This window comes from Lycorma delicatula, chromosome 2, assembly GCF_047948215.1.
Source record: "Lycorma delicatula isolate Av1 chromosome 2, ASM4794821v1, whole genome shotgun sequence".
NCBI classification, from domain to species: Eukaryota; Metazoa; Arthropoda; class Insecta; order Hemiptera; family Fulgoridae; genus Lycorma; species Lycorma delicatula.
Genome location: NC_134456.1, coordinates 59,122,181 through 59,148,768, shown reverse-complemented (window position 1 = coordinate 59,148,768; position 26,588 = coordinate 59,122,181). Strand labels below are relative to the sequence as shown.

At 33.0% G+C, this 26,588-nt stretch overlaps 2 protein-coding genes across 5 annotated transcripts in view; one reads left to right on the top strand and one right to left on the bottom strand.

Annotated features, from left to right (window-relative positions):
* Nucleotides 1-410: 410 nt before the first annotated feature.
* LOC142318830 (uncharacterized) overlaps nucleotides 411-26,588 on the bottom strand; it is a 61,556-nt gene continuing 35,378 nt past the window's right edge. For 2 of the 4 annotated variants that reach the window (XM_075355360.1, XM_075355363.1), the window contains exons 2-5: nucleotides 15,173-15,420; nucleotides 11,885-12,285; nucleotides 8,092-8,770; nucleotides 411-765 (exon numbers count right to left, since the gene is read on the bottom strand). In XM_075355360.1, coding sequence (XP_075211475.1) covers nucleotides 478-765; nucleotides 8,092-8,770; nucleotides 11,885-12,285; nucleotides 15,173-15,406 — 1,602 coding nt within the window. In that variant the 5' untranslated portion in view covers nucleotides 15,407-15,420 and the 3' untranslated portion in view covers nucleotides 411-477. Of the gene's footprint in view, nucleotides 766-8,091; nucleotides 8,771-11,884; nucleotides 12,286-15,172; nucleotides 15,421-19,458; nucleotides 19,617-26,588 lie in introns of those variants that run through there. The other 2 variants (XM_075355359.1, XM_075355362.1) reach the window with 2 other exon arrangements.
* Nucleotides 25,733-26,588, top strand: part of LOC142318831 (adhesion G protein-coupled receptor L4-like) — a 421,773-nt gene continuing 420,917 nt past the window's right edge. The window contains exon 1 of the mRNA XM_075355366.1: nucleotides 25,733-25,884. The gene's annotated coding sequence lies outside the window, so the exon portion shown is untranslated. The remainder of the gene's footprint in view (nucleotides 25,885-26,588) is intronic.

The window sequence follows — 26,588 nt, the reverse complement described above, 5'->3', positions numbered from 1 at the left end:
AATTATTAGAATCATTAATAAGAAAATGGTGTTTGCGAAAGAGTGTGAAATATGTGAATTTTGCCTGTAAAAGGCAGCGTAACTTTTTCTCTAAAATAGAGTGTGCACGGCTTAAGTCACGTGATCAGAATGCTGCTCTCTGATTGGCTACTGTGCTAGTGGCGGTCATATATATCTACTCTCTTGTGTTTATTTTTTAATTTTCACTCCATATAAGAGAAAACGGAAAAGGACAAGTTATGTTTAAAAATTTTATCCAAAAGCGATTAATGAGCCTAACGGAGAAATTAAGTTTTCTTCGATTTTTTTTTGATGCCAAAATGGCACAGCTGCCATATTGGCGTATTAAATAGGTTAATTGGTCACTTTTGAACAAATAAGTATTTACAGTGCTAAGAATGAAACAGATCTTGTATTTTTTTAAACTTTATTAATCTTTATTACTTCAAGATTTATTAATAATAATAGTTATTATAATTATTCAACATAATCTGAACAAGTGTTTTTTATTTTTTCAGTCACAGAATTTTTCGCTTCAGTCAAACTTATGTTTGACAAATCTTTTATAACAGTCCTCAACTGCTCTTTAGTGCAACCTGGATTTTTGCTTTTAAATATATTTGATAGCACTAAATATGTGTGACCAGGATACTGATTATCCAACTCGACAAACGAACTCACATCTTTCGTATAATCGTTTTCAACTAATATCCTCCAAATATTATTCACTTCGAATGATTTGAAAAAATTTATTGTACTATTTAGCTGGAAAAAGACAAATAATCTTAGTTAAATATTTTGCAAAGTTAGTTAATAAGTTAGTTTTTCTTAAGTAAGAGGAAAAAAAAACATTTTTTCATTGTCCTTAATACAGACAATATTTCACTTGTGTACCGCACGTACACAAAAAATAAATTCTGGGCATTAAAATAGATTTGTAAACTGAATGATTCTACGAAAATATTAATTGTTCCCGTGTGTGTATGAAATAGTTTTTTCACAAAATTCGTGATACAGAACTGACGTAACGATTAAGTAAGATAGCATGGAGAACTATACTAGAACTTCAGATATTTTTCAGTTTGAAAAGTAAGTTAACAATATTCTATAAGTAAATAAAAAAAAAAAAAAAAAATCTAGGTTGTATTTAATGGATAGTTAACTTAATTAGTAAAGGAAAATACATCTTTAAAATTCTTTTCTTACAACTATCAGAGTTAAATAATACAATAGCTTCTTCTTTTCTCCAAAATTACTTATATTCTACTATATTACGAGAAGTCTGTTAATGTTATACATAAAGTAAATCTTCAATATTACGAAGATTAAACCATTTTAGCTTTGAAGTATTATTTATTAAAAACAAATTTATTAACAAATTTTATTAGCTTAGAAGTTGTGTATTAATATGTCGAGAAATTTTCGAGATCTTTAAATTAGTTCTGTTTTAAGGGTTAGTATTAGCTTATTTTTAATTTGGCGCCGAATTGAAAAATTTAACTCTAAAGAAAGAAAAAAAATTATTTCTGGTAAGTTTTTGAAATCTTTTATTTTATTTTTTCAAAATTTCGTACAGATATTGTCACTCTTCTGATTGAGGAGAATTGTTTGATAAAAATTTCATGAAAACTGATTTGAGTAAGAAAAATGTAATTACAAGTTCAAGTTCAAGTGATAAAATAATAAATTTTAACTGAAATGTAATAATGAATGTAATAACGGAAATGTAATAATAAATGAAATGTAATAATATCTGAAATAATAAATAACTGAAAAACTTCCATTTTCCTATAAATATGTCTTAATGTTTTTAAAAACTTATTTAAGCTTACAATTATGAATAAAAAACTAAAAGTGTATTTTATTTATAAACTAAGATGCACGTATATATAACTTGATGTTTTTGTAAACTGACTCTAGCGTTCAAATTATAATCACATTTTCAAAAATTATTTCTCATGATTCTCCTACATCATTTTCGATCATATAAATTTGTCAGTATTCTTTGAAATTTTCATCTCTTTAACTTTTTTTTTGATGAAATTCTTCTTGCAATTTATTGTAGTTATTCGCTCATTTCTTCCAATTTTAATTTGTCATTCGTTCTGTGGCTTCTTTAAATAAATTTCCGACATCTTTCAATTTAAATTTATTATTCTTTGCTGCATCTCCTCCTTTAATTTGACAATAAATTAGGTTATAAGACCGTACAGACGACAGAATAGAAGATTACAGCTAGCTTTATCAATTATCTCACAACTTGTTCTACAATAATTTCGATATGTAATTAATGACTTCGTTCATATCGTTCTTAGATAGGAATTCGTGAAAACATGTGATAAGTGACATGTCGATCAAATCGCCGTCGCAAATTAGTTGGTTAACAGCTGATTTTTGAAGTCAAAAGTTCTGAGGTTTAAATACTTTTAAAGTATACACCGGTTGCAGCAATTTCTTTAATTATTACGTTAAAAAAGTGTTACGTTATAAACAATGTAACATAATTTATTTATTATGTTATATAATATAAAATTATAAAAGGAGAAAAATATATATAAATTTAGCCGTGGAATGGAGGAGACTAGCCAATTAAGATGGTTTTAATAAATATGAATGGTATATGGTTGATGCTGTACATAGATTGCAATAAAAAAAGGTTTTCTTCAAGATCTCGCTGCAGGTTGTAAGCAGTTTACATTGCTGACGACGCGTATCTGCTGGTCGGTTTTGATTCAAGGAGGAAAGTGAAGGTACAAGGAACTGAGAATTTCTAGTATAACAAATATGATACTTTTACGGGGCTTTTAGACTATTCAAGACATCGATTATTAAATTGTGTTATAAAAACATTAGATCCTTTAAAAGGCAGAGTTATATGAATGTAGTTTTATACGAATAATTAACATTTAAACTTCATTAGAAGGTGCTTTGTAAAAAGGTAATAATTCGTGTAAAATTTTTAGATTTACGATTTATTTATTTTTACCTTGCACGTATTGTTTTATAGCTGGTGTAAACTGGTAATGTATGGTGCATATATTTATTTAATCTGGTTGGATAAATTAAGCAGTAAATTATACCATGTTTCTTCGAGCGCATAAGTAATGTTAATTTAAGTTTGTAAATATTGTCATACCGTGGGCTCTTGACAGGATGTGCCCATGTGATCCAAAGACTCTCTCATGTACAAACAAACTCATACATTTACAAAGAAAACTTAGCAGGTCGTCAATAGTGGAAGTAATACAATTAAGAGTGTTACTAAAGGCATATATTACTATGAAACGGTTCATTCTGTTACACACGATCTGGAGATGGTTCCTTTTGGAGCCATTGTCACTTTTAAGAGGTGATATATTCACCTTTCTTGGCAAAAAAAATTTCAAAAATTTCTCCGAATAGGTCACAGAGAAATTAATATTATCGCGTTTAATAGAGAACATAGTAGACAATGCCATACTACTCATGTCAAAAGGATAAACCACCCAAAAATGTTCCACAAAATAAAAGCGATACGTTGTTAACTAAAAAAAAAAAACGCTGTTGCAAAATCGGAAAAGAAGTTATTTTCGTCGGTGTTAAAAAAACACACCAAATTTAAATTCTTTAATTTTTAATGACATCCTTAAAAAAAAGAATTACTCTTTAGTACAATACACCTGTACCGTATACCTGCAAAACCTGAAAAGTCTAATGCAAACTGTATTGTTTGGGAAGGGGATTTTCAGGGCGACATATTGAGTGATCGGAAAGAACAAGTAGCATTCATGGTTTTAATTCTATCACGGGCAGTTTGGAAATAATACGTTGAACATGGTAAAAAGATTAACAAAACAATTGGTGTTTCCCAATTACAAACCCAACTGAGGGATTAATCATTCCATTGGGAGCAATTAACGAGCAAGCCCGATACTGGTTGTGATATAAGTAACATATTTATGAGATGCGAGAAGTAAATTAGAAACTAAATATTTAAATTTTAACTATTGAAATATTTAATAAGTTCTCCGAATCGGTGAGTACACAGTTTTGCTCTTTTAGCAAATCACAATACTTTATATTGTTACAGTGCAAAGCAATGCCAAACCATTTAAAACTTCCCGTACATGAATTATTTTCCTGGTATAAATTCGGAAATGCGGTAAAAATAAATTTCATATATTATGTAATTATTTTTTTTGTTTAATTTAACAAAAAACTTTTAAGTGTTTAGGTAGTTGAGTTTAGGTTTAGTTTTTGTATCGAGTGACTGAGTATGTGGCTCGGAGATGCACTTGTAAGCTCCGGGCGCACACAGATCTGTCATCACTGGATACCACTGTGGGTAGGGTCTCGGTGAAGAACCGGCAGTTCCGCCAACAGCGTTATGGGAGGTGAAGGCGGTAGGTCGCACAAACGCGGATCTCCTTCTCATTGCAAAGGACTCCGTGTCGATGGACGAAGCAGGTATACTTTCGGCAGATCGAGGGCAGGGAGAAGACCTTCACATCAGAGTTACGGACACTGGAGACGCTGCTGAGCAGCGACAACGGCAAATTTTGGACAAGGTAAAATGCATGACAGTTACAGCCGGTAGGGGCGTTCGACGTGTTCACTTGCTCATAAAGGACGTTGTCGCCCTTATCTCTGAGGTGGAATTAATGTCTGATATCCGCAAGACGGCTGGAGGCTCAGTTACGATAGATGTCCTCTCCCTGTGGCCCTCATTTGGGGATACAAAAGTGGCAACGGTAGCGGTTCCGCCTCCGGTTCCGGATAAATTGCTGAAGGACGGCCGCATCCGCATTGGGTGGGTGTCTTGCCGGTTTCAAGGAGCTCAGCTGAGGAGTGTTGTAATAGATATTGGCGGATTGGGCACCGGTCTGGGTCCTGCGGCGGTCCCGATTGGCGGGGACATTGTTTCAACTGTGAGTGCGGAAACCTCTGGTCCCTTGGATGCGTTCCCAGAGATTTCTGTGTCTATTTGGTTTGCTGTTGGTGTTTTGACTGTTGGTAGCATGTGTACCTCCGACAGTTCGAGTCGTTTTTGACTGCATAATGCGGCTGCTGTTTAGCATCAATCTATATAGTCTCTCTATTTGCCCTTTTTGGCGGTGTACAATGCACAGATTTCTACGAACGTGTACCCGCCTTACTGCGGCGAAGAAGTGGCAACCACTTCTGGTCGTAAGTCCCCGTCACGAGTTAGGGAGTAGTCCCTTTAGTCCTATTAGCGTTCTTTTAAGAACGAGGGCCGTAATCCGTAGTTTTATAACTAAACTAGAAGCAGCTAAGAGGTACGAAGAGTTACAGGAGAATACTTAAGGTTTCCAGCTGCCCGTGGCTCGTTGTGGGCAGTCATCACGTAAGTGGACTTGCCCAACATTCCAGTTAGGAGGAAGACAGGAAGTGTCTTGTAACTAGTGTCTTGAAAAAGGGATGGGTATACCTGGCAGTTCTGCCCTGCTGATCAAGGCAGACCAGGGCTATCTGGACTACCTCACTGAGTTTCTAGTTCTCCCCAGCAACGTCGGTTCAGGTGCGAGGAAGACAATTCTTCCTCGCTTGTTAAAACTTCAGGAAGCCTCTTCTGCTGTGGCGGAAGGCTACGAGACTTTGACCTACAAGACCAAGGAGGTCAAGATAGTTAAAAAACCGGTTCCTGCTCCAGCACAGCTCAGGAGCTATGCTGAGGTCGTTCGTGGCAAATGACAGGCCAGCCAGGCCAAGAAATGGAGGCTTCACCAAAGACCAGCATGAAGCTTAAAAAGGAATTTCAGGCTACTCTTCGTGACAGCCGGAAAGGCCTGCGGATTAGGGACGTCAAAGAGACCAGCAAGGGTCTAGTCGTCGTTGCGGATAAAAAGGTGACGGACCGAGTCATCCAGGACTCTCCTGCTTCCAAGAAGTTTGAGGTCAAGGTTGACCCAAAGCGCGGTCGCAGGCCCCGTGTCATAGTTTATGACATAGACCGTAGCCTCTTTGAAGAGGAGTTTCTGACCTTCATGAGGGAACAGAACACCGACTTGTACGAGGCTGTGTTCAGGAAAGAATGCAGGCTTATCTTCAAAACAGGGAAGCGTGATGCCCCAAGGTATCACGGAGTGGTCGAGTTAGGCGCTCTTCTAGAAGTTCTTGTCGGAGGGTAGACATCCTCCGACTACCCGAAAAGGAGTTTTTGCTCGAAGTCTGAACGAGTTCCAATTAGACGACCTGGCAGAGAATTATTTTTCTGCGATAGTTGAAGCCGCTTAACAGTCGATTTTTAGAGTCTCGAGTTGAGCGAGAGTAGCTGGATGGTGGTTTCGGGACTTGATCGCGATGAAGCGGACTGTAGGTCGGCTCAGAAGAGCCGTACAGCGTGAAGGTGATACTGGTACGCATGTAGTTTTGCTTGCGGACTATCGTCGGAAAAGGACAGAGTATTTTTATAATGTTTGGTCTTCTAAGTGTGATTCTTGGCGCTCTTTTGTGCAAGAGCAGAGAAATAAAGATCCATGAGGTGTTGTCTATAGAGTAGTTGGTCATAAGAATAAAAAAGACATTATTCTGTTGGCTCTCTCGACCCAGGATGGAGTTGTTATAGACAAAGATCGTGTCCTCACTCTTCTGATGAACGATCTGCTTTCAGATGTTATTGAGGTTACTGAAACCTTTTATCATCGATGTGTTCGCAGGGACGTCGTAGGTTTATGTCTGCAAATTTGTCTTCTGGAATTACTGAGGCGGAAGTCGGCCAAGTAATATGATGGTATCACAGTAATATGATATGATGGTGGAGCTCCACAGTGGAGCTCCTTGTTCGCAAGTTACCACTATTTCTTAGTCCTTCGACTAGGATTTTTAGTAGGATGCTTTTTGCTGGTCATTTCCCAGCGTGTTGGAAACGTGGTGAATTGAAATTTTTCTTCAACGGTGGCCACAAGGACCCCACTGTGTTCTTCTCCGCCCTCTGACGTTCTTGCATTAGCAGGTAAGGTTTTCGAGAAGGTTTTGTACCTTCCCATTAATAGTAGGTTGACTTCTAACAATATGCTGATGGACGACCAGCTGTGAGGTGTAGCGCCGTTTTGACAACGGCGGTTTTTGATTGAGCAAGTATCACTTTCGGCGTTATAGCAACTGCCCTGCCAAGGGCATGGATCCCATGCAGCCGTGTGGTGTAGCGGCATCTCGACGATGGTAGTAGGTGTACTAAAGGTCACGTGAATCTCTGCGACGGAGCTGAGTGGGAGTAGCAGGTCTGTCTGCCTCTCCCTTGCAGACCAGATCGGAGTCCATAAATTTACCAATTCAGGGGTATGAACTGAAGTTTAGTTTACTAAGGGAACTAGGACTAAATTTTCGTTGTTGCGAACAGCATTTTTGGTGGTATGTTGTTTTTCAATTTGTCTCGAATCTATTAGAAATTTACAAGAAAGTGACTCAGTAAAAGTAGAACTAGGTGCGGGGTTCGTAGTTTCGCGAACTCGGTTAGCTAGTTTAGAGGGCAACGATGTAGGCCATTCAAGATGTCCGGACGAGGCCTACATCGAAGGCAAAAGCTGAGTTTAAATGTAAATATCTAACGTAGCATTTACATCGGTGGCATCCGAACGTGGCCTCGCTTATTACTGTAAGATGTAAAAAGTTAGAGGGCGAAAGACGGCTTCCGTTAAAGCCCATCAAGGCTAGGAACGGCAGGGGTGGTGTGGCGACCGGAAACGTCATAAAGAGCGTGGGTTCCCCTACGCGGTTGGGATGTGGGATTGCGGGTCATCAACGTAAGTATTGCCCAACGGAGGCCAAATGTACCCTTCGTAATACTCGGGGGCATTCTCTTGGGATAGCCCTGTCCAGGATGGGTGGGCCATTTAGACGTCCCGCTGGCGGTGATTGGACAGGGACTCCCTTAGTGTTCCGGTCGGAGACTTCGATGAGGGAGCAGAATAGGATCGTTGTTCCGGTGGGGAATCCCTTTGGGGTTCCTCATTGAGGCTTGGCGTCAAGACCGGAGTCCCGGTGGGGGATTTCTACGAGGCATGGCGACTAATTGAAGACCGAGTCCCGGAAAAATAATTTTATAGAAAACTAAAAAACTTATCATTGAATGTGACGGTTAACTTTACTTACTAATTGGATGTTGCTGTTTAGGTCCACAACTTGCAAAAATGGTATTACTTCATCATCTGTACATTTAAATAAAATTATTCCGATAAGATCGATTAACTTTTCAAATTCCCAATTTCTTTCTGAAGCCTGTTTCAACATGAACAAAATATTAAGCATTCCATCTTTTTTACGAGGGTAGTTTTTGTAGAATACAGCGATATTTTCCAAAAACTTATTCACTTTTGTAAAAACCTCTCCTACTTCATTTGAAACTTTTATTAGTTTGTAAAGACTGACTTTCTCAAGTATGATTTTTGTGACAGCTCGAGGTAAGCCTGTTTCATAAGCGCGCTTCCAAAGTGACATAAACTCGTCCGGTAGAAGGTTTAAAGAAATAGTACTAGCCATACCAGAAATCATAAAAGGCGCCTCGATTTCATTAAATCCAGAAATCATTTGAAGTACATATTTAAAATGCCAACTTTTGGTCAATTTTCCCGGTAAGTTATTCAAATTTACTATCAGATTATTCATTTCTTTGCTGTTTGATAACACAGTTTGTATAGTCTTAAACGTAACAGGTCTATCACCATCATTATGTGGTGAAAATAACCTATTTAACAATTCCGTTGGCAATTTTGATTTCTTAATACAAATTTTTTCAAAGATTTCTATACACTCCTGTTCGTTTAATTTTTCACTGCAATAAAAAAAAGACAACTCGGTTAAGAAACTTTTTTGCAATACTTGAGTCCTATATATAAACATGCACACAAAACGCTTTGAAAATAAAAGCCTTAAATAAAATTCAGAGGAGTTTTATTGCAGTTTGTGTACATACACCAAAACGTTCCTTAAGAAAAAGGTATAAACAACATCCTTTTATTATTCTATTTTTAATATATTTTTTAAACTAGAAGTAGCCACTGCTCGGCGATAAACATTCGAAATATTGTACTTTACTGAACGTTATTTATTTATTCGTTGAATCCTGATCTTAATCATAAAGTATATTGCTTCTATAAAACAAGCTAACAATTTGTATACTGTCGCTCAAGAATTTTCCAGTCGGATAATTACGGTAAAAAATACTGTTTTAGTCGTAGCCGGACCTTTCATGTTATATATATCCTCAACTCTAGATTCAATTCTTATGCTATTTGTAAACGGTTGTTTGATGTCGTCTAACACGGGAACGAGTTACAAAATAAAAACAGTTAAACCTTGAAGAATCATGCTACAAAGAAAGTTAACAACATCTTCGAATTCATTGAGATGCAAGTTTTATTTTTAAAAAAAGAAATTATTATTTTCAATACATACATATTTAGGTTCAAATATACTGGACATTTATATTAAGCTAATATTATTTAAGGTAAGGAATGATTTCCTTAATATAAAGAAAATCGGAAGGGAAATCCTAAAAAGAAGATGTACTAGAAGATTATTAGAATAATTGTTTAAAAAGCCTCGAACCAAAAGCTAAAGAAAAATAGAGAACGCAATTATTGGAATCGTTCACGAGATGCTATGTTTATTTTGAATGATATGGCCGGAGAAATAATAGAAAACCAATAAATAAATGACTGTCATTATATACTGTTATTTAAATGTTTTGTGCTGCTGTTAATATGAGAGTATTATGTAAAAGTATGTGGTCTCTCAAGCAATATAAAATTTTACACTTGTCATCGGGTTGATCACGAAAGTATTTTTAATGTTTTTGAGTATTAATCTGAAAGTGCTCTAATATTTTCAGATTAATTCGCTATTACAGAAGAGGCAAAATTATCTCTTGGTTCTTAGAATTAATTAGTGTTTTTATTCCACTTGACATCTTATTTTCGATTGTCTCGATCTTCCCTGGACACTGATTTTATGAGGTAAGTGTTTGCCTCATAATTAAATATATTTAATGAAAAGATTTTAAAACTTTTTTATATTCATTTAAAAAAAGATTATAACTGAAAAAAAAAATAAAAAAAAATAAAAATAAAAAAGTTGAATGACAACCACTCGGTTCATTGTAAATTCTTGAGCATAGCTATATTAGGAGAGGGGAAGAAAAAAGTTTATTAGACTCTTTTTATTTAGTATTTATCTGCCAGGTTTGAAATTTGTTAAATTAGGTGATTCCTTTTATAAGTTTAGAAATTGTAAAGATTTCTGAGCTTAAGACGAAGTTTATGCTTCTGAAGGGTGCAGACAAATGATCGTACAGTAGAAACCCCCTCATTAAGTATAAAGGCTGTGTAATCAGCCGAGTGAGAGTTCCTAAGCATCTAGGTGTTTTGCTTGATGAGAAGTTGCTGTTTAGCAACCACATTAGGCAAGTAGCGGCGGACGCATTCTCAGTGATGCACAAACTTAGGAGGATTGCTCGGAAGGACTATGGGTGTTCTGGCCATCAAATTTTCATGGTGTACCGAGGTGTCTTCTAAAGCATGATCTGTTACGCGGCGCCCGTTTGAGCGCATAGGTTGGATGTGAATAGAGCACTTGTTTAAAATTTAAGGAGTGCCCAGCGCAGTGCCTTAATTGTATACACTGATGTTTTTAAAACTATCCTCCTTCAAAGCTACCACCGTACTGCGAAAGGCTCTCCCAGTCGATTTAGTGGTGAAATTCCGAGCAACCATGTGGAGATTGCGAAGAGACCGGGAGGCCGAGGAATTTGGGATGCGGTTTCGGGCCCGGCCAGTACCGGAACGGAACGGTGATTTCAATGCACTGGATCAAAATTTCATTCAGTTGCCCATCTTCCGCCTGCGGAAGACTCTGCAGAGCCTCGCAATGGAAACATGGCAGCTGGAATGGGACACCATGATCCCTGTACAAGTTTATACGGGATCTGTGGGAATGGTATGCCTCTCCTTCGATTTTAGGAGCAACGGGTGCCCAGGTGCTCACCAAACATGTTAATTTGATCCAACATCAGTTTCGGTTCCACCTGGTATCTGAAGACCTGTGCGTCTGCCGGGAGGTCCCGTCAGATGAACATCTGATGTTTGACTGTCCTTCACTATGTTGTGGAGGGGGGTGGGGGGCGAGAGACCGGGCCACCGTGAAACTTAGAGGTCAAGGGGAAAATTGGCCACTCACAAGAGTCGAATTATATAGCGAGAGCTACATTGACGGACTGAGTGGGAGTTCCTTAATGCGATTGCTATGTTCAACCGTCATCAGTAGTTTACTTAAGGGAAAGACTACTAATGCACTGCTGTAGGAAGCTAACCTTGAGATATATGGCTGACCACCAGCCAATTAGGGCTCCAAGCGCTTTAATATGGTGGACAGGTACTAGATGGCATTCAGTGACCTAGGCGTAGCAGGGAATTGCTGCCTTGACAAAGTAAATTTTAATTTATGGATGTCATATATATTTTTAGTAGTTGACGGGGTGCGCCTACCCATTTTAGTAAATATATGACAAGTGAGTGGTTGGCCCACGTGGTGTATGGCAGCCAGTGGTGTATGACACCGCGCTAGTAAGCTCTAGGAGCTATTTAGGACACTGGGCGCTAAATTGTTTTGAGGCTCAGTAGCCGTTAGTGGAACAGACATTCGGTCTTATGCTTTAGGGCGACCGAATAGCGTGGTGGCGGAAGAAATGCCAAGCAAACCTACTATATTACTATTGGGTCAATAGAAATCTGTTAAGCAGTGTGTTATAAATACGAGTACCATTAAGTAACTCAACAAATTGAAAAAAACATCTTAAAAAAAAAATCTACACACTATTATTATATACACATAATTTGATATTAATATTACTTTATACTCGTATTATGTGATTTTTTTATACGTTACTTACGTTTTGTCGAAGTCCATTACTTGTTTTATTTCGTCGTAAGTGCAGCTAAATTCTAAATTCGTATGGTCAATCTCCTTAGGGCTATTAACTGGAATCCCATTCACATTCCCCCACCATTTTCTGTATATCCCAAGTTTAGTTTTGTAGTGCTTGTTTTTTACTATTTCTGGAATGTGTTTATACGTTTCAAATTCTGGTTCAAATATTTTGTTAATTAAGGTTTCCCACCATAACCATGTTTCATATGCAGCAATTTCTTTGAATAACTTCAAATTTGGTTGTAGAATTCTTTCAAAAGAAGTAATGATATACGACACTAACCATTCTGCTTCTTTTAATGCAGCGAAACTATTTGCACAATCATCTGGAGTAAGAGTTTTTTTCGAACATTGTTTTGCTATCTATATTTTTACAAAATAATATCAGTTATAATTTTAATGCAATTTAAGTTTTTTCTTAATTTACAGAAAACTAACTATTTGAAGGGTATACATACGGATGAATAAAATCAACGAGTAACAGTTGAAAAGGTTAGTTGGTCATTATAAAAAGCTTGTAAGTGAAATTGGATACATTTTTCATGCTTTTTTTGAATACAGTACGAGAACGTTCAACATGTTTTTTGTACGGTCATTTCTAACGTAAATTTGGAAGAGGATTTTTACATTTTTCTTTGTTAAGTCTTATGATAACATACAGTACAATAGTACAACATGATAAATCTCCATGCAAACCATTGCAAAAGTCGGGTACAAGAAGCTAGAAAGCAGAACTGCATGGATTATTGGAAACCGATTTGTCGAAATTTCTTTTGCCTATAAGGCTGGATGTTGGGGATCAAACTGACAAAAAATCAAAATTAGAAAATTCCTAATATTAATGGCGTACAGATGGTCTGGTAAAAGTTGCTATTGTGTATTTTTGTTTTCTTGTGTTTTACATGACCATTTTAATGCTAATTACTCACCTACGGAGTGGCCTATTTCATTTCGAAAATCGTTCTTGTAAGAGAAAGTATGTCTAGACGAATTTAATCTATATTAACCGACTTACATCCTGCCTTCCTGCTCTACATAACATTTTAAATCTGTTTAATTTGTGAAGATAATGACTATCTTCACAGACACAAGGCTAATGTAGAGAAAGAAAAGATCTGTCACGTTCGTAGGGCCTGTACCATTATGTAGAGGCTATTAATTATTGCCTATATTGATCACGGGAAGTTATTTTAACTCGGTGATTGATTCCTTTTTATTGGAAGTGCGTCGACTGTACAAAGTCGATCCCGTGATTGCAAAATTCTTCAATGAGATCACGAGAAAACTGAAAACCTGTCTTAGTCGTAACTACGGACAGCATGACTTCACCGACTTTGAGGAAGCCATGATTTTCCGGGATATAGTCTCTGATGATGTGTGGTCAGTAGTTTTGCTTAGCATTGAATCTGCTATCTAATTTATTAAAATTAACTAAAACGTTTTAGATACCAACCAATTTAACTTGCTGGTTCATGTAGTGGATGAATTTAAGCTGTACCCTGACACGGAGTAATATATTAAACATTTTGTTAAGCTTATTGAAATTTTGAGTGTCGATAAATGGTACAATTTTAGTTTATATAATTTCAAAGATTAAAATGAAACGGGTTCGGGTATATCACTGTACTGTAAATACCTATATGGATTTTCACAGGAACATTGAATAAAAAATCTGGGAGCTCGAACAATAAAAAGATTTTTTTTGGTAGAAACTAAAAACGAACTAGATTAAAATAATTCAATATTTGTGATAATGATATGGGTTTGCTGCTTGAGAGAAATACAATTTTAAATAAAAAGAGTGAAAAAAGATAGTGTAATTTAATATAAGGGGTAAAGTGAAAATATAGTATGCAAAACGTTACAGATTAATCATCAGTTATAAAACTTATTACTATAATCATCAGTTTAAAAAGAATAGTTATTGTTATAATTTGTTAGTAAAATAAAAAAAAATTCACGCGGAAGAAAGCTGCTATTATGAAACATGTATTTACGAATTAACCAGTACCAGTTTTAGATAATGGATTTTCGGGCTTTACTAAAACCAGTAAATCCTCATAATTGTACAAGTTATAGTGATATATTGACTTGAGACATATATAAGATATTTGGAAAAAAGGCTTTAGAAAACTGCTATTTTCAGAGAGTGTCAAAAATTAGTTAATTTATTAAAATATAAATTTGTCAGGACAAAAGAAAGTTCAATAAATCTGTTGTGGATACCACATGACTTCCTTGTACGCCTATTAAATTACATATACACATTTTTTAAAATGAAAAGTACATAAATATATTTATTTCATTTATAACTTCTGATATTTTTTCATATTTTTTTTTGTTGTTATTATTGAATTACTATTTATCGAAAAATGTTTTTTACAATCAGAGGTTAATAATTATTAATATAAATCAAGAATTTATTAATTTATATCAATACATTTAAATTAAAAAAAAGTTAAAAAAAGGAGATGAAATCTGATTCGAACCGATGTGACTTCCTCATGTAAGATCCAAATATTTCATTAAATAAAATTCTAAACTCTGGAACTAATGTAAATAAGTACCACTTATGATATATCGTTGAAAAGCTCTCAATGAGGGCTTGTTACTGCAGTTAAGAAGTGTAAAATCCTAATTGTTTGTGATTTTGAGCTCTTCTGGGCATTTTTGTTTCAGTTGATTGCAGTCAAAAGGAGAGGTGCACAACTAGATATTACAACAGTCCTAAATCCAAAATTTTAACATTATACGGCTAATCGTTTTTAAGTTTTGCGAGATACATATATACATACAGACGCCACGCCGAAACTAGTCAAAATGGATTCAGTGATGGTCAAAATGAATATTTCCGTTGAAACTTGTAAACCGAAATTTTTCGCGATCACAACACTTCCTTCACTCGTACAAGGAAGTAAAAAATTATTTTGTGGCTGAATTTCGTAATAGGAATAAAATATTTGTTGCTCTGATATTAGTTAAACAGACAGTTCAAATTTATTCTCGAAGAAAGTAAACAGGGGTAAAATTTAATTTAAAAATATTCAAAGAAATATTTAAAACTAAAATTACCAATTTAGAGAAAACAGAAGATGATAAATGAGATTAAAAGGCTATTTCATAATTTGTAATTCATGTATAAAATAATAAAAGAAGTGTATAATATCTATCAAATACTGATGAGAAACAGATCTCAATGTACTAAACTAATAAATGTCAATAATTAAATATAACTATTTGTTGTACTTACATTAGATAGCTGTTCATCTAATTCACACTTATTTCTTATTTCTTTCATTTTAATTACGCATTTTGTAAATTGAGGGCTATAAATCATATTTTTCTGTATTGCAAAAGTGTTAGTGCAGCAGTCTTCTAGAATGTCTGAGTTACCGAACTCAACTAACAATAACATCACTAAGTGAACAGTCAACCATAATAATTTACTTGTATTAGTAAATTCTGTTTTTCCTACGAACCCCATTGTCCTTTAGGAACCTAAAATCAAGTAATAGTTGTATGCTAATTATTTTGCATAAAAAAAGACATTATTGTTATTATTATTTTAATTAGACATTATTATAATTTTGCTGCATAAAGGTAAAATTATTTTACACTTTTTACTTATGCTAGCTCCAATTAATGCAAGTAAAGAAAATTTCACTTGCTGTGAAGTAAAACATTTTTGAGTAAGTCTAACGGGACAATCTGTATACAGATCACGATTGCTTTTGCCCTGACATGAAATCTGTAAAATAATAGCGTTGCTGATGAAATAATTCCTGAAAAAAGTAAAGAAATTTGACGATTTCGCCTTTGTCGTCCAACATTTTTGAATTATATCCGGAAGGAACTGGTGTTCATTATGTAACAGCCAAAGTTTGTAAGAATGTCTAAGGGCAGTATCGCACTGCTGTCATACTTTCATCACTATAATTACTTAAGAAAGAGGAATCAATAAAATGAATTTGTTTTAATTATACCAGTAGCATTATTTTACAAGTAGTTTTAGTTTAAATTTTACAAACGTTTACGTGCAGTTAACTTATTTGATCAGTAATAAAGTACTATGTTTGTTAATTACAAGACTGCTCATCCGTAATCCTGGAGTATTATCAATGATATACTGGGAAAAGTAATTAATTTAATATCGAATTAAGTATAATTAGTCTATGATTGCAATGGGGGAGAAATTAAATACAACTGACTAAAATCGTGGTTATTAAAATAATAATAATAACTATTTTCTTTTCTGCTAGATCACTATAGTTTCTATGTTGAGTACTGCTTACCTTTATTAGCTTCATTCTATTATCACTTGTTGAAGCGTTTCGGAACCATTGTAAAAACTTACTGTACTTCTCAAGAGTAGTACTACAAAGTACTACTAAGAATAGTGAAACTGGTTTTGACAGTTCAGTGGTCCCAAAATACGTCAACAAGTGATAACACAATGAAGCTAAGAAAAGTAAGCACAGCTCAATATAGAAAAAAATGACTAACTTTTAGATCTGTGTCGATTTAGCATCGCTTATAATGTGATTTTTTAAGATTATAATTTTCGTGTTTCAATTTTTTATTGACAAATGGATAGGCCTACAAAACATTACCTATTAAAAATAATTTGTTTGCAAGAAATGCAACGGACGATTCAATATCGTGATAAAATAAGAAAATTAAAAATAAATTGTTCTTAATATTAACGCTAATTTACAATAAATTTTCTTAAATTTTTGAAATTAAAATACTTTAAACATGAATAAACTATCAGATGTATTTTATTATCCTATTGTAATTCAATACTATGAAAAATATTTTAAAATTGACTTTTTAGACAACAATTTTTTGTTTAAATAGCTACTAACTTTATCTGGAAAATGTTTCAGTGGGACCACCAGAGAAACTTCTATAAAAAAAGAAAGGAACATGAGAGTCGGTCCGTTTGGTGAAGATTAAGGAAAGAAAAATTACCTATCGGGTCGAATAAAGAAACTGGCTTGTTCTTTTACTGAGTTAGTTAAAATTAAATATTTTAATTTATTAAAACCGGAAAATTTACATTAAATGAAGAATCAGAAAATTCTCAGAATTTATAATTAAAAAGTATCGTTCAAATAAACTTCCTAACATGAAAACTTACTAACTGCAGAAAATCAGATAAAATACTGGTTTCTGAAGTTTATAACTCTGAATCGGTTAGACCTTTGTAACCAGACAGTGAAATTCAAAAAAATAGGGCTTGAAAACATAAAATTTTGATGTTCTCTCTTTTTTTAAAGTTCCTCCGGTGGTTCTGCTGTAAATGTTTTCCAGTTAATTTGAACGGAAGATTTGTATACATGAATTAAAATGTTTTTATTTTTTTTTTCATTGTTCAATATCAAGTTGTTATAGCTAAGTTATGTGTAACTGGTGTCATAGTGATTTTCAGTGTTTTAACGCAAAAATTCAAATACTTGTTAAAAAACGTAGGATAAATAAATAAAGTAAATTTTTGCATTCTAAAGAAAAATTCAAGAACGGTAGGTAAAAAAAAAACATTTACTCGTTTTACGAGTATATTTACGAGATGTAATTTAGAGCAGGCGATGGATAAAAATAATGTAGTTTATCACATCGCTTTTTATTTTCATCAATTGTCAACATAGTACTTGTATTATTTTGTTGATGCAATTAGATAAGAATTCATGATATGAAAGCCATTACATTAAATGTGACATTTTGTAATCTGCCGTTAATAATTTTCATCATAAAAATTGTAAAAACATTTCCATGTGCATCCGAACAATATATTTTGTTTCCTAATATACTTTGGTGTTATCTTTGTACCTCTGCAATACGAGTCTACTGTTGCACACTCTGTATAGTTCATGTCTCAGCTGTAACTCTGTATAGTACAGCTGGAGGGAAAGTAGCCAAAAATTACTTATGTTAGAAGAATAAGGATTTTTTGCGGCTACTATTAAAAATAAAAATCATGGTATCTAACTCTTCCCGGAGTGGGAATGCACACCCAAAAATGAATGTAGCTTGCACTTTAAGGTTGTAAGAACCTGTTTTGTTCCCATCACTAGAAACCGATGGGAAATGTTATGTGTATACAGTAAAATACAAATTCTAAAGTGTAAATAGATCCCACGGAAAAATCGTGATAGGAAATGTTTTGCTTCATATAACCTACAAATTTACAAAATGTAAAGTTGCCAAAAATGAGTGTACCTTCTCCGTGGTGCATATCCTTAGGAAACTTTTATTGGCACGTAGAAAGTCTAGTAGAAAAAAATGGGGTTAGGCATACATATATTAATATTCTAAAGACCGTTGACTAATCTGTGATAATCTCTCAGGAAAGCCTAATCCACAAAAAAAAACTTTCATTAAAGGTTGCGTAAAAATTGTAATACAGTTTGTTAATGTGTTTAGGCGAAAAGGAGACATAAGATTATATAATTATAGTCAGATCGTTGAGTGAGCTCTTAATTCTTTAATGAAAATACATGAAACAATGTGTAACAAAAATGCATAGCACTTTTGTTTTTTTTTTGTACCAACAATGAGTATCAACCATAAGACTGCGGCCTAGTAACAAAAAAATTCAAAAATGGACGTTACGCAGACGTCGCATAAACCACGCTTCTATATCGTTGTAAATAATAATAAAGTACTGTTTTGCTTCCTATTACGAAAAAAACAATACAAGTTTTTAATTCAGATCACACTTTAATTAAAAAAATAAATATTTTGGGTATATGTATTTATTTTTTGATAGATCAAGCTTCTGTTTATCACATTGTTGCAAGCCGTAAAATTGTGTTCCAACTGTGTTCTAATTGTGTTTAGGTGTAGCGATCGTTTAATCCATACTTCATAGTAACGTGTCCCTAATGCAGCAAATAATGTAGAGCTATAATTAAAATTATCTTTATTCATTATAACTATTTTGTTGAGTAGCAAATAAACTTTCATTTAAGGTGATTTACTTACTGATCTTAAAAATTGTTTTTTAAATATGATGTTACGAAAAAAGTAAATTACAGTTATTAATTAACCAAAATCTTACTGCGTGCAAAATTATTTTCAATAAAAACTGTATTAAAAAACTTTTAAATGAAATAGAGAATTAAAATTAACTTGATAATAAAATAAATAAATTTATCAATTAATAAAAAAATAAATAAAATATAAACAAAACAGAATTAATAATTAGTTTCTCAAATGATTAATTATTAATTGCTGGTAAGGTGGGGATTTGCACTTTTTAACAATTTTTAATAAAGAATAAATAATCTTACATCATGGTAAATCGTAAAATGTTATATTCTTTGTTACGTTTTACATTTTTTTACAACTAATAATTTAGATATATTAACGACATAGTCTACTTTATTAAATTATAAAGGTATATAGATTTAACATCTTATTGCTAATAAGACTATCAGTTATTACATTAAGCTCCCTGCATTTAAACATAAAATGTTAAAATTAAAATGTTTTTAATAAATAAATAATAATTGTATAAAATTTGATTTTACTGACATACAAATAAGAAGTATGCACTCTAAAATGTAGATCCAGGAGATATTTTTTTTCTATTCAGAATTATTCGTTGTTAAACAACAAATCTGTTTCTTCTAGTAGTATTCTCTTCTGTTGTATCTCATTATATACACAATCCCCCAGTTTACTTACTATATTCTTCTCTTTTTAATTTATTCTTTGCTCTTTCTTTTTACTTTAAGAAATATACCTACTTAATGGAAGATCAGAAACGAGAAAAATTACAGTTTTTACGCTATGTGCAATATATAACCTACTGAATTAATTATTTTCAACGACTGAAGTTGAATTGATGTATGCGGTCGCGCGAATCTCTCTTGTTTACGTACGAAAACAAATTCGTAACAAATAATTCATTAAGTGAATCTGTGCAATAATATAATTTCATATCACTGTACGATTGTTGCAAGCATCTTCCTGACCAATATATCCAACGTAGACGAATTAAAAAGAAATAAAAACAACAAATAAAATCATGTATGAATGACAACTGAATATTTCTTAATGATCTTATTTAAGGAAGATTTAAAACTGATGAAAAAAATTTAACCTGCATTTAGTATTTCTTAATTATCCAAAGAATATAAATTAACATTTAGGGTTGTCTCGTGATAAACTCATCGTTTTAAACCAGCTGATTTTAAAGTCGAGAGTTCTCAGATTCAAATCCTAATAAAAGTTTTATTAATATTTAATAAAAATATTATTAAAACCATTATACCATTACTAGATGATTATATCATCTAGTATTTATCGTAAATACTAGATAGTGGCTACGGTGTTCTTTGGTGGTTGGGTTTCAGTTAACCATACGTACGTCTCAGGAATGGGTGGCATGAGTTTATTCAAGTTTACGCATTTACTGCTACAGTTACATTACACTGATAAGTCGCTAATGATTTTTGTTGATGCGACTATATATAAAAATATTTAAAAAAATACAACAAAGTAAAAAAAAAGAAAAGTTTATTAAATTAAAAAAGAAACCAGACTGCGAGAAAATTTCATCGGTATCCTTATAATATCATGATTATATATTTTTTTTATTAGCATATCATTCAAATAGTTTGATATTTATGAAAATTCAAAGTATCTTTAGAATTAAAAAACCAGTTTTCAAATTAAACTTATTATTAATTTCATTAATAAAAATAATCTGATGTGGACACTACGTGACTTCTTTGTACGCCTGTTAAATTTCATATACACATTTTTTGCTGCACTTCATTTAAACTTATTTTATTTGAAAGTGAAATACAGTCCTCCAATTCTTTAATAAATTGGATAGTAACACAACTGCTGATATATTAGTTTTTATTAAATCAATTATTTATACAATTATTAATTCAACAATCTTACATGAAATATTAGGAAAGAGTAAAAGTCTCTTTGTTACTCGTACTACTAGATCAGTATTATTCGTATATTCATGAGTTGCTGGTTAACAAAAGTTTTAGATTTCTGGTGTGTCATATAAATAAAAGTTAATAATAATTAAACTATTCCGTTTAGTGAACTGCTGTATACTGGTTACAAATGTTAATTTCGACCTTACGGTGTAACATATTCAGTTTTTATTGTTGGATTATTAGTGAACAATCAAAAATGAAAAAGAAAAATTATACAGGAAAAAGAAAAATAACATGTAGAAATATATTTCAAAAAATGACAGGAAGATGAATACGAAGAGGAAGTAAATATTAAAATCAATAAGAATAAGAGAAGGTGATAAATATAAAGAGGAAGAAAATGTTAAAATTAAAGAAAGAGTAAAAAGATTAAGACAAGATGATGAATACAAAGAGAGAGAAAATTTGAAAATTAGAGAACGCGTACACAATTAAGATCAGAAGAATTATATCAAACCAAAGAGCGATTAAATGATTGGCAACAAAAACAAATAAACGAAATGACATCAACTCCGACTAAGGGAGAATACTGTCCGACAATATCTGTAGAGTAATGAACTAAAAGATAAGATTTTTTTGCAATTTAATTAAGGTGGGGCATGTATGCTTCAGTGTATATATTGTTCTTTTGAGGGTCTATTTTTCAATCACTCTGTAGTTAACTTTAACGTAGATAAAATTAAGCAGAAATTCCAGAATAATTAAATAAAATTAAAGAGAAATTAAACTAGAAAATCCAAAATAATACGATTCTAAATTATAATTTTCAATTAATATTGAATAATCAGATATTTCACCAACTCTATTACATATAAACATATGTAATAATGCCTATTAAATTACATATACACATTTTTAAAAGTACCTAACATTTTATTTCACTAATGACTTCTGATTTTTTAAATTATTATTAAGTATTATTATTGAAGAATTATTATTTATTGTAATTTTATTTTTTACAATTACGGGTTAATAAATCAATATTCAGATCGTTTCTTCAGCTCTTCCCACCTGGGGCAGTCATAAAAAGTATTTTGTGGGGTATCTAATAGCCTGCAGTAAATACTGTTTGGAAATTCTCTTCTCCAAAACTTTTGAAGGTAAAACCCAAATACCCCATTATCAGAGACATAGTAATCTACATCCCCATGTTTACTCCGAAGTCAAAGTTCCAGTCTTGAAATCAATCTCTGGGTCCAAGCACCTGGGATGCAGCTTGCATCCCTCCTCACTTCTGTATCCCCTCATACACTCGCTTAAGCTGTATGGCCCAGAGATGAATGGGCGGGACACCCGCCAGAACCCCCACTGCTACCCCTGATACATTCCTGTAGGAAGCCACAATCTAAAGTGCTGCTCATTGCTGAAGTTGAAGGGCTAACCAACCCTCATTCTTAGAACTATCGTAGAGCATATAAACAGTTCTTTCCTTTGGTAGAGGATGTATTAAATAATTTTATAGTAAGATTTTTTTTATTTTGTAAATTAAAACTAAATTTACAAAATAAATTCAACCCCCATTATGGATGATTTTAACTCGCATCACACACTGTGGAACTAAAAGGAAACTAAATGCACTTGATCATGGACTGAGAGAAAGTGGAAGGAAACGGTTGAAACTATCAGCTTCCAACACTCAAGTAAGAAGACCTGGACCTTGTTAAAACAACTGTCTGCTGAAAGGCATTCTCAGCTCCTTTTGAGATGGATGAGGGTTGGGCAATTGTGTCAGTCAAAACGTATAAAGCTGCTGGTGTAGTTATATCTACTCTGAATTTTTGTTAACTGTAGCCAAAACAGTAGAGAGTGGTTAAAGCTTTGTGTAATAAATTAATAAAGATTAGCATATTTTCTCTGAAAATACCATCCTTGATGAAAAATAAATCTGATTTACAAGCAACATGTTATAAATACAGCTGCAAAATTGAAAACTTGAGGTAACATAATTAATAAGCTGGCTGTAAGTGGATAGGGAGCAGATGTAAGCATACTTCAAATATTAGTAGTAGCCTTTCCCTATTATGTGGCTGAATAATGTGCTCCTGCATGGTTGAATAGCTGCCATACTGGTAAGCTAGATATTGAATTAAATAAAATTATGAAAACAGTTACTAGCACATTCCAATTAGATGACTCCTAGCACTGGCTAATGGGCTAATGTACTTTCTCCACATCTCAGGTACCAGAATGCCTGATCCTATTCTGGAAAAAGATTTCCAATGTAGTGCTTTAATCAACATGACCGTCAATGGACCAACTAATTGGTACTTGAAATCTAAGCAACCTGAATGGAAATTGGCCCAAAACGTTACACAGGATACTTTATTACCAAACAACAATGGCAGATCTCATGGAACAAAAAACTACAGCTGCCAATGTGTAGAGGTGAGCATGAGCAAGTGCCAGGTTATAGTTTGCCAAGACAGGCGTAATGCACACTTAATCATATATGAACTGGCCCTGACTCTGACTTGGTAATGCCACATGAGACTCCATGATGGAACTAGGTGGGAGTGTGGGGTTTGTCCCTGGCTCCTGTACGGACCGGAATGATGTTATGTTCTCCTTCTTAGGTGACAAATTGGTCGACTTAATTTCTAATTAAGTCTGAATTTCTATGTTCCATAAAACATAATTTTGATTGGTAAAAGTGTAGCACTGATTTGACTTACAACTTGTTCGTTTTCTGAGGCATTTGCAGTCACAAACAGTGTTGTCAAATTTAGACTAGGCGCAGGGTCCATGCATCCATGGTCTTGGTTAGTTAGTTTGAGGGAATCATGTTAGGTTGGATGTGAAGATGTCTGTTTAAGGCCTTCGTGAAGGAAAATTTGATTTGTATTTTACTGATGTAAATGTCTGCCAAGGCATTTACACTGGTGGCATCCCGACCGAGGCCTGGTTGATGACTGTGAGATGTAATCAGTTAGTGAGTCTAAAGACAATCTCTGATAAAGCCCCTCAGGGTTTGGAACGGAGGGGATGTAGTAATATGACATAATGGCTGTTCACTCATCATCCTTATTGTTAGTCTGATCTCACAAGAACCCTCACACGCTGAACGGTTTCGTCAGATTTTGAAGTTGAAGGTCGCCCTGAGCGAGATTGATCTACAACCTGTTCTCGACCTTCCAAAAATGATTTGTGCCAACGGAAAACTTGTGCGTTTGGTAAGCAATGTTCCCCATAGGCCTGTTTCAAGTTTTCAAAGGTCATACTCGCGGATTTCCTAACTTTAACACAAAACTTGATTACACAACGTTGCTCTAAATTCCGATGCTGAATTTTCGTAACACACAACAAAAACACAATTTCACTGATGGCGCTGTCAAAAATTATGTCTCGTTCTCACAGAAATTATAAAATTATATTATAATAATAAAATATTTTATTTAATTTTTTTTCCAACCATATTTTTTTATTGGGGCATTTGGTAATTTAAGTATCAGTTTAGTGTAGTCCACACACTGGGGTGTAAATCTATTACAACCTAATGTGTTTACTCATTGTCAAGATTTAAGGGATAGATGATTTTGAAAGTTCTCCAATTACAAAAAAATAAACCATTGCTTAAGCAATATATATATATATATATATATATATATATATATATGCAAAGTTTGGGATTTACTTAAAAAGTTTGTTTTCAATTCTAAAATCACTGAAATAAAACACTGTTACCCAAAACTGTTACATTGTAATGGAAGATTTTGGTAGATACTCAGAATTTTAGAATGGTGCAGAAAATACATTGGTTGGTTTTATTTCTTTTGTAATTACCTTTTTGTTTAAATAAAAACACCCCATAACAGAAAAATAATTAATCTACCCTTTCTTCTTTCTAAAAAGTACCCTAAGTTATTAAAAAGTAATATTAATAATTAGTAGAAAATAATGTAGATTTAACTCTTTTGTTGTAAGCTTTTCACCTAATTAATTCTAAATTTTAATAGGTAATCAATAAACATTTATAAGGAATTAAAGGAATAGTAAAATAAAATTACAATATTATTTATGGTTTTTTAAATTTAATTTAAAGAAACAGTATAATTTCTTTATTTTCTGATAACATAAAATTCCTATTAAATAGAATGTTATTTAAATAATATTTTGTAATTAATTACCAAATGAAATCTGTAGTTAATGACAAATAAATAAAATTCAACATATTACAAAATTGATTACGATAAAATGGATGTTATTATGAGATAAAAAAGTAAAATATATATATATATATGTATAGATATAATTATAGATATAAAAGGTATATAAAGAAAATAAGAGTTCTTTATTTATTTGTATCTTCTTTTTACCTTTTTTCCACTAATTTTGTTATTCTGTTGCAAGCAACTGCATAAACACCTACTGCTCTAAACTAGATCCAGCTGTAATTAATAATTTGGTCTTAAATAGACTCTCTCTCTCTTTCTCTTTCTCTCAATACATTTATATATATTGTATACATTATATATATTATTTCATTGTACAGTTTATAAAACTCACAATTTCAAAGCGAACAACTTTAAATATATATTATTTAGTTTATTCAAAGAGAAATGAAAAAAAAATCTCCGGTTTTGAAGAAGTGCCATGCGTGTTCTTTATTATATCAAAATGCAATGGAAATATAAAATGGATATAAAATGCATCATTCCACCAAAAATTGTTTCCCAATCTTATTTTCATTTGAAATGGAATATTATATCTAAAATGTAGATGTACTTAGATTTTATGCATGTGTGTGTTTGCGTGTGTGTGAGCATGGGTGCGTAAGTATTTGTATGGTAGTTGAAAGGAAACGGTAAGTTGCAGGTTTAAATGAACGCCGTAGAGAGGCGCTGTTAACCCAAGAAGCATGAGCGCGTCCAGCGGTCAGTGAGAGCGGAGCAGTGAACGTGTACGTGTGTTGCAAAAGCGTATTATATAATAAAACTGTGAATCGCATTCGGCCATGTATTCTCGTATATAAAGCCAAGCAAGAATTTATAAATAACAGGTGAAATTTTTATTTAATTAATTCATTTCTGTGAAATTATCATTTTAAAATTACCTTTCTAATACAAATCAAAACAGATTTTTTACGTAAAACTTTTACTTTTTTCTTAGAACCAAATATTATTAAATTGTTTATTTTATTTTTCACTGAAAGTACCAAATGGTGACTGAATGAACTGAAACTTAATTGATAAGTAACAAATTTGTAACAGTAAACCACTTTAAATATTTGTCCCAAATATATTACGAACAAAATACAAATAATAATAATAAAAATACTATACAACATAAAGTGAAACATACAACATTTGAATTATAAATTCAGCAATGACAAAAACAGTAATTCAAATTTCATTACATATACAAGTCAATTTAACTTAAATAGATTGAGTCATATGTATAGATTATGCATGTGAATCTATAAAACCGTTGTAATTAATGAAAACATTAGTTTTTAAATTTTACCGTCGGGTACACTTTAACGTAACGTTTAATATTGAAGGCATGCTAACCGAGTTCACGTCTAAATAGTCAGCTACAAACTAATTTTGCATGAAGGATAAAAAAATAATTTAGTTTTCTCTTAAATGACGAAAAAGATCATCGGTCATTCTTTAATCGAGTAGGTAATTGTATTGCTATTGTATATTCCTACGTAGAAGCAATATTGTTTCTAGAAGGAAGGGGAACATTAATTTGTCATAT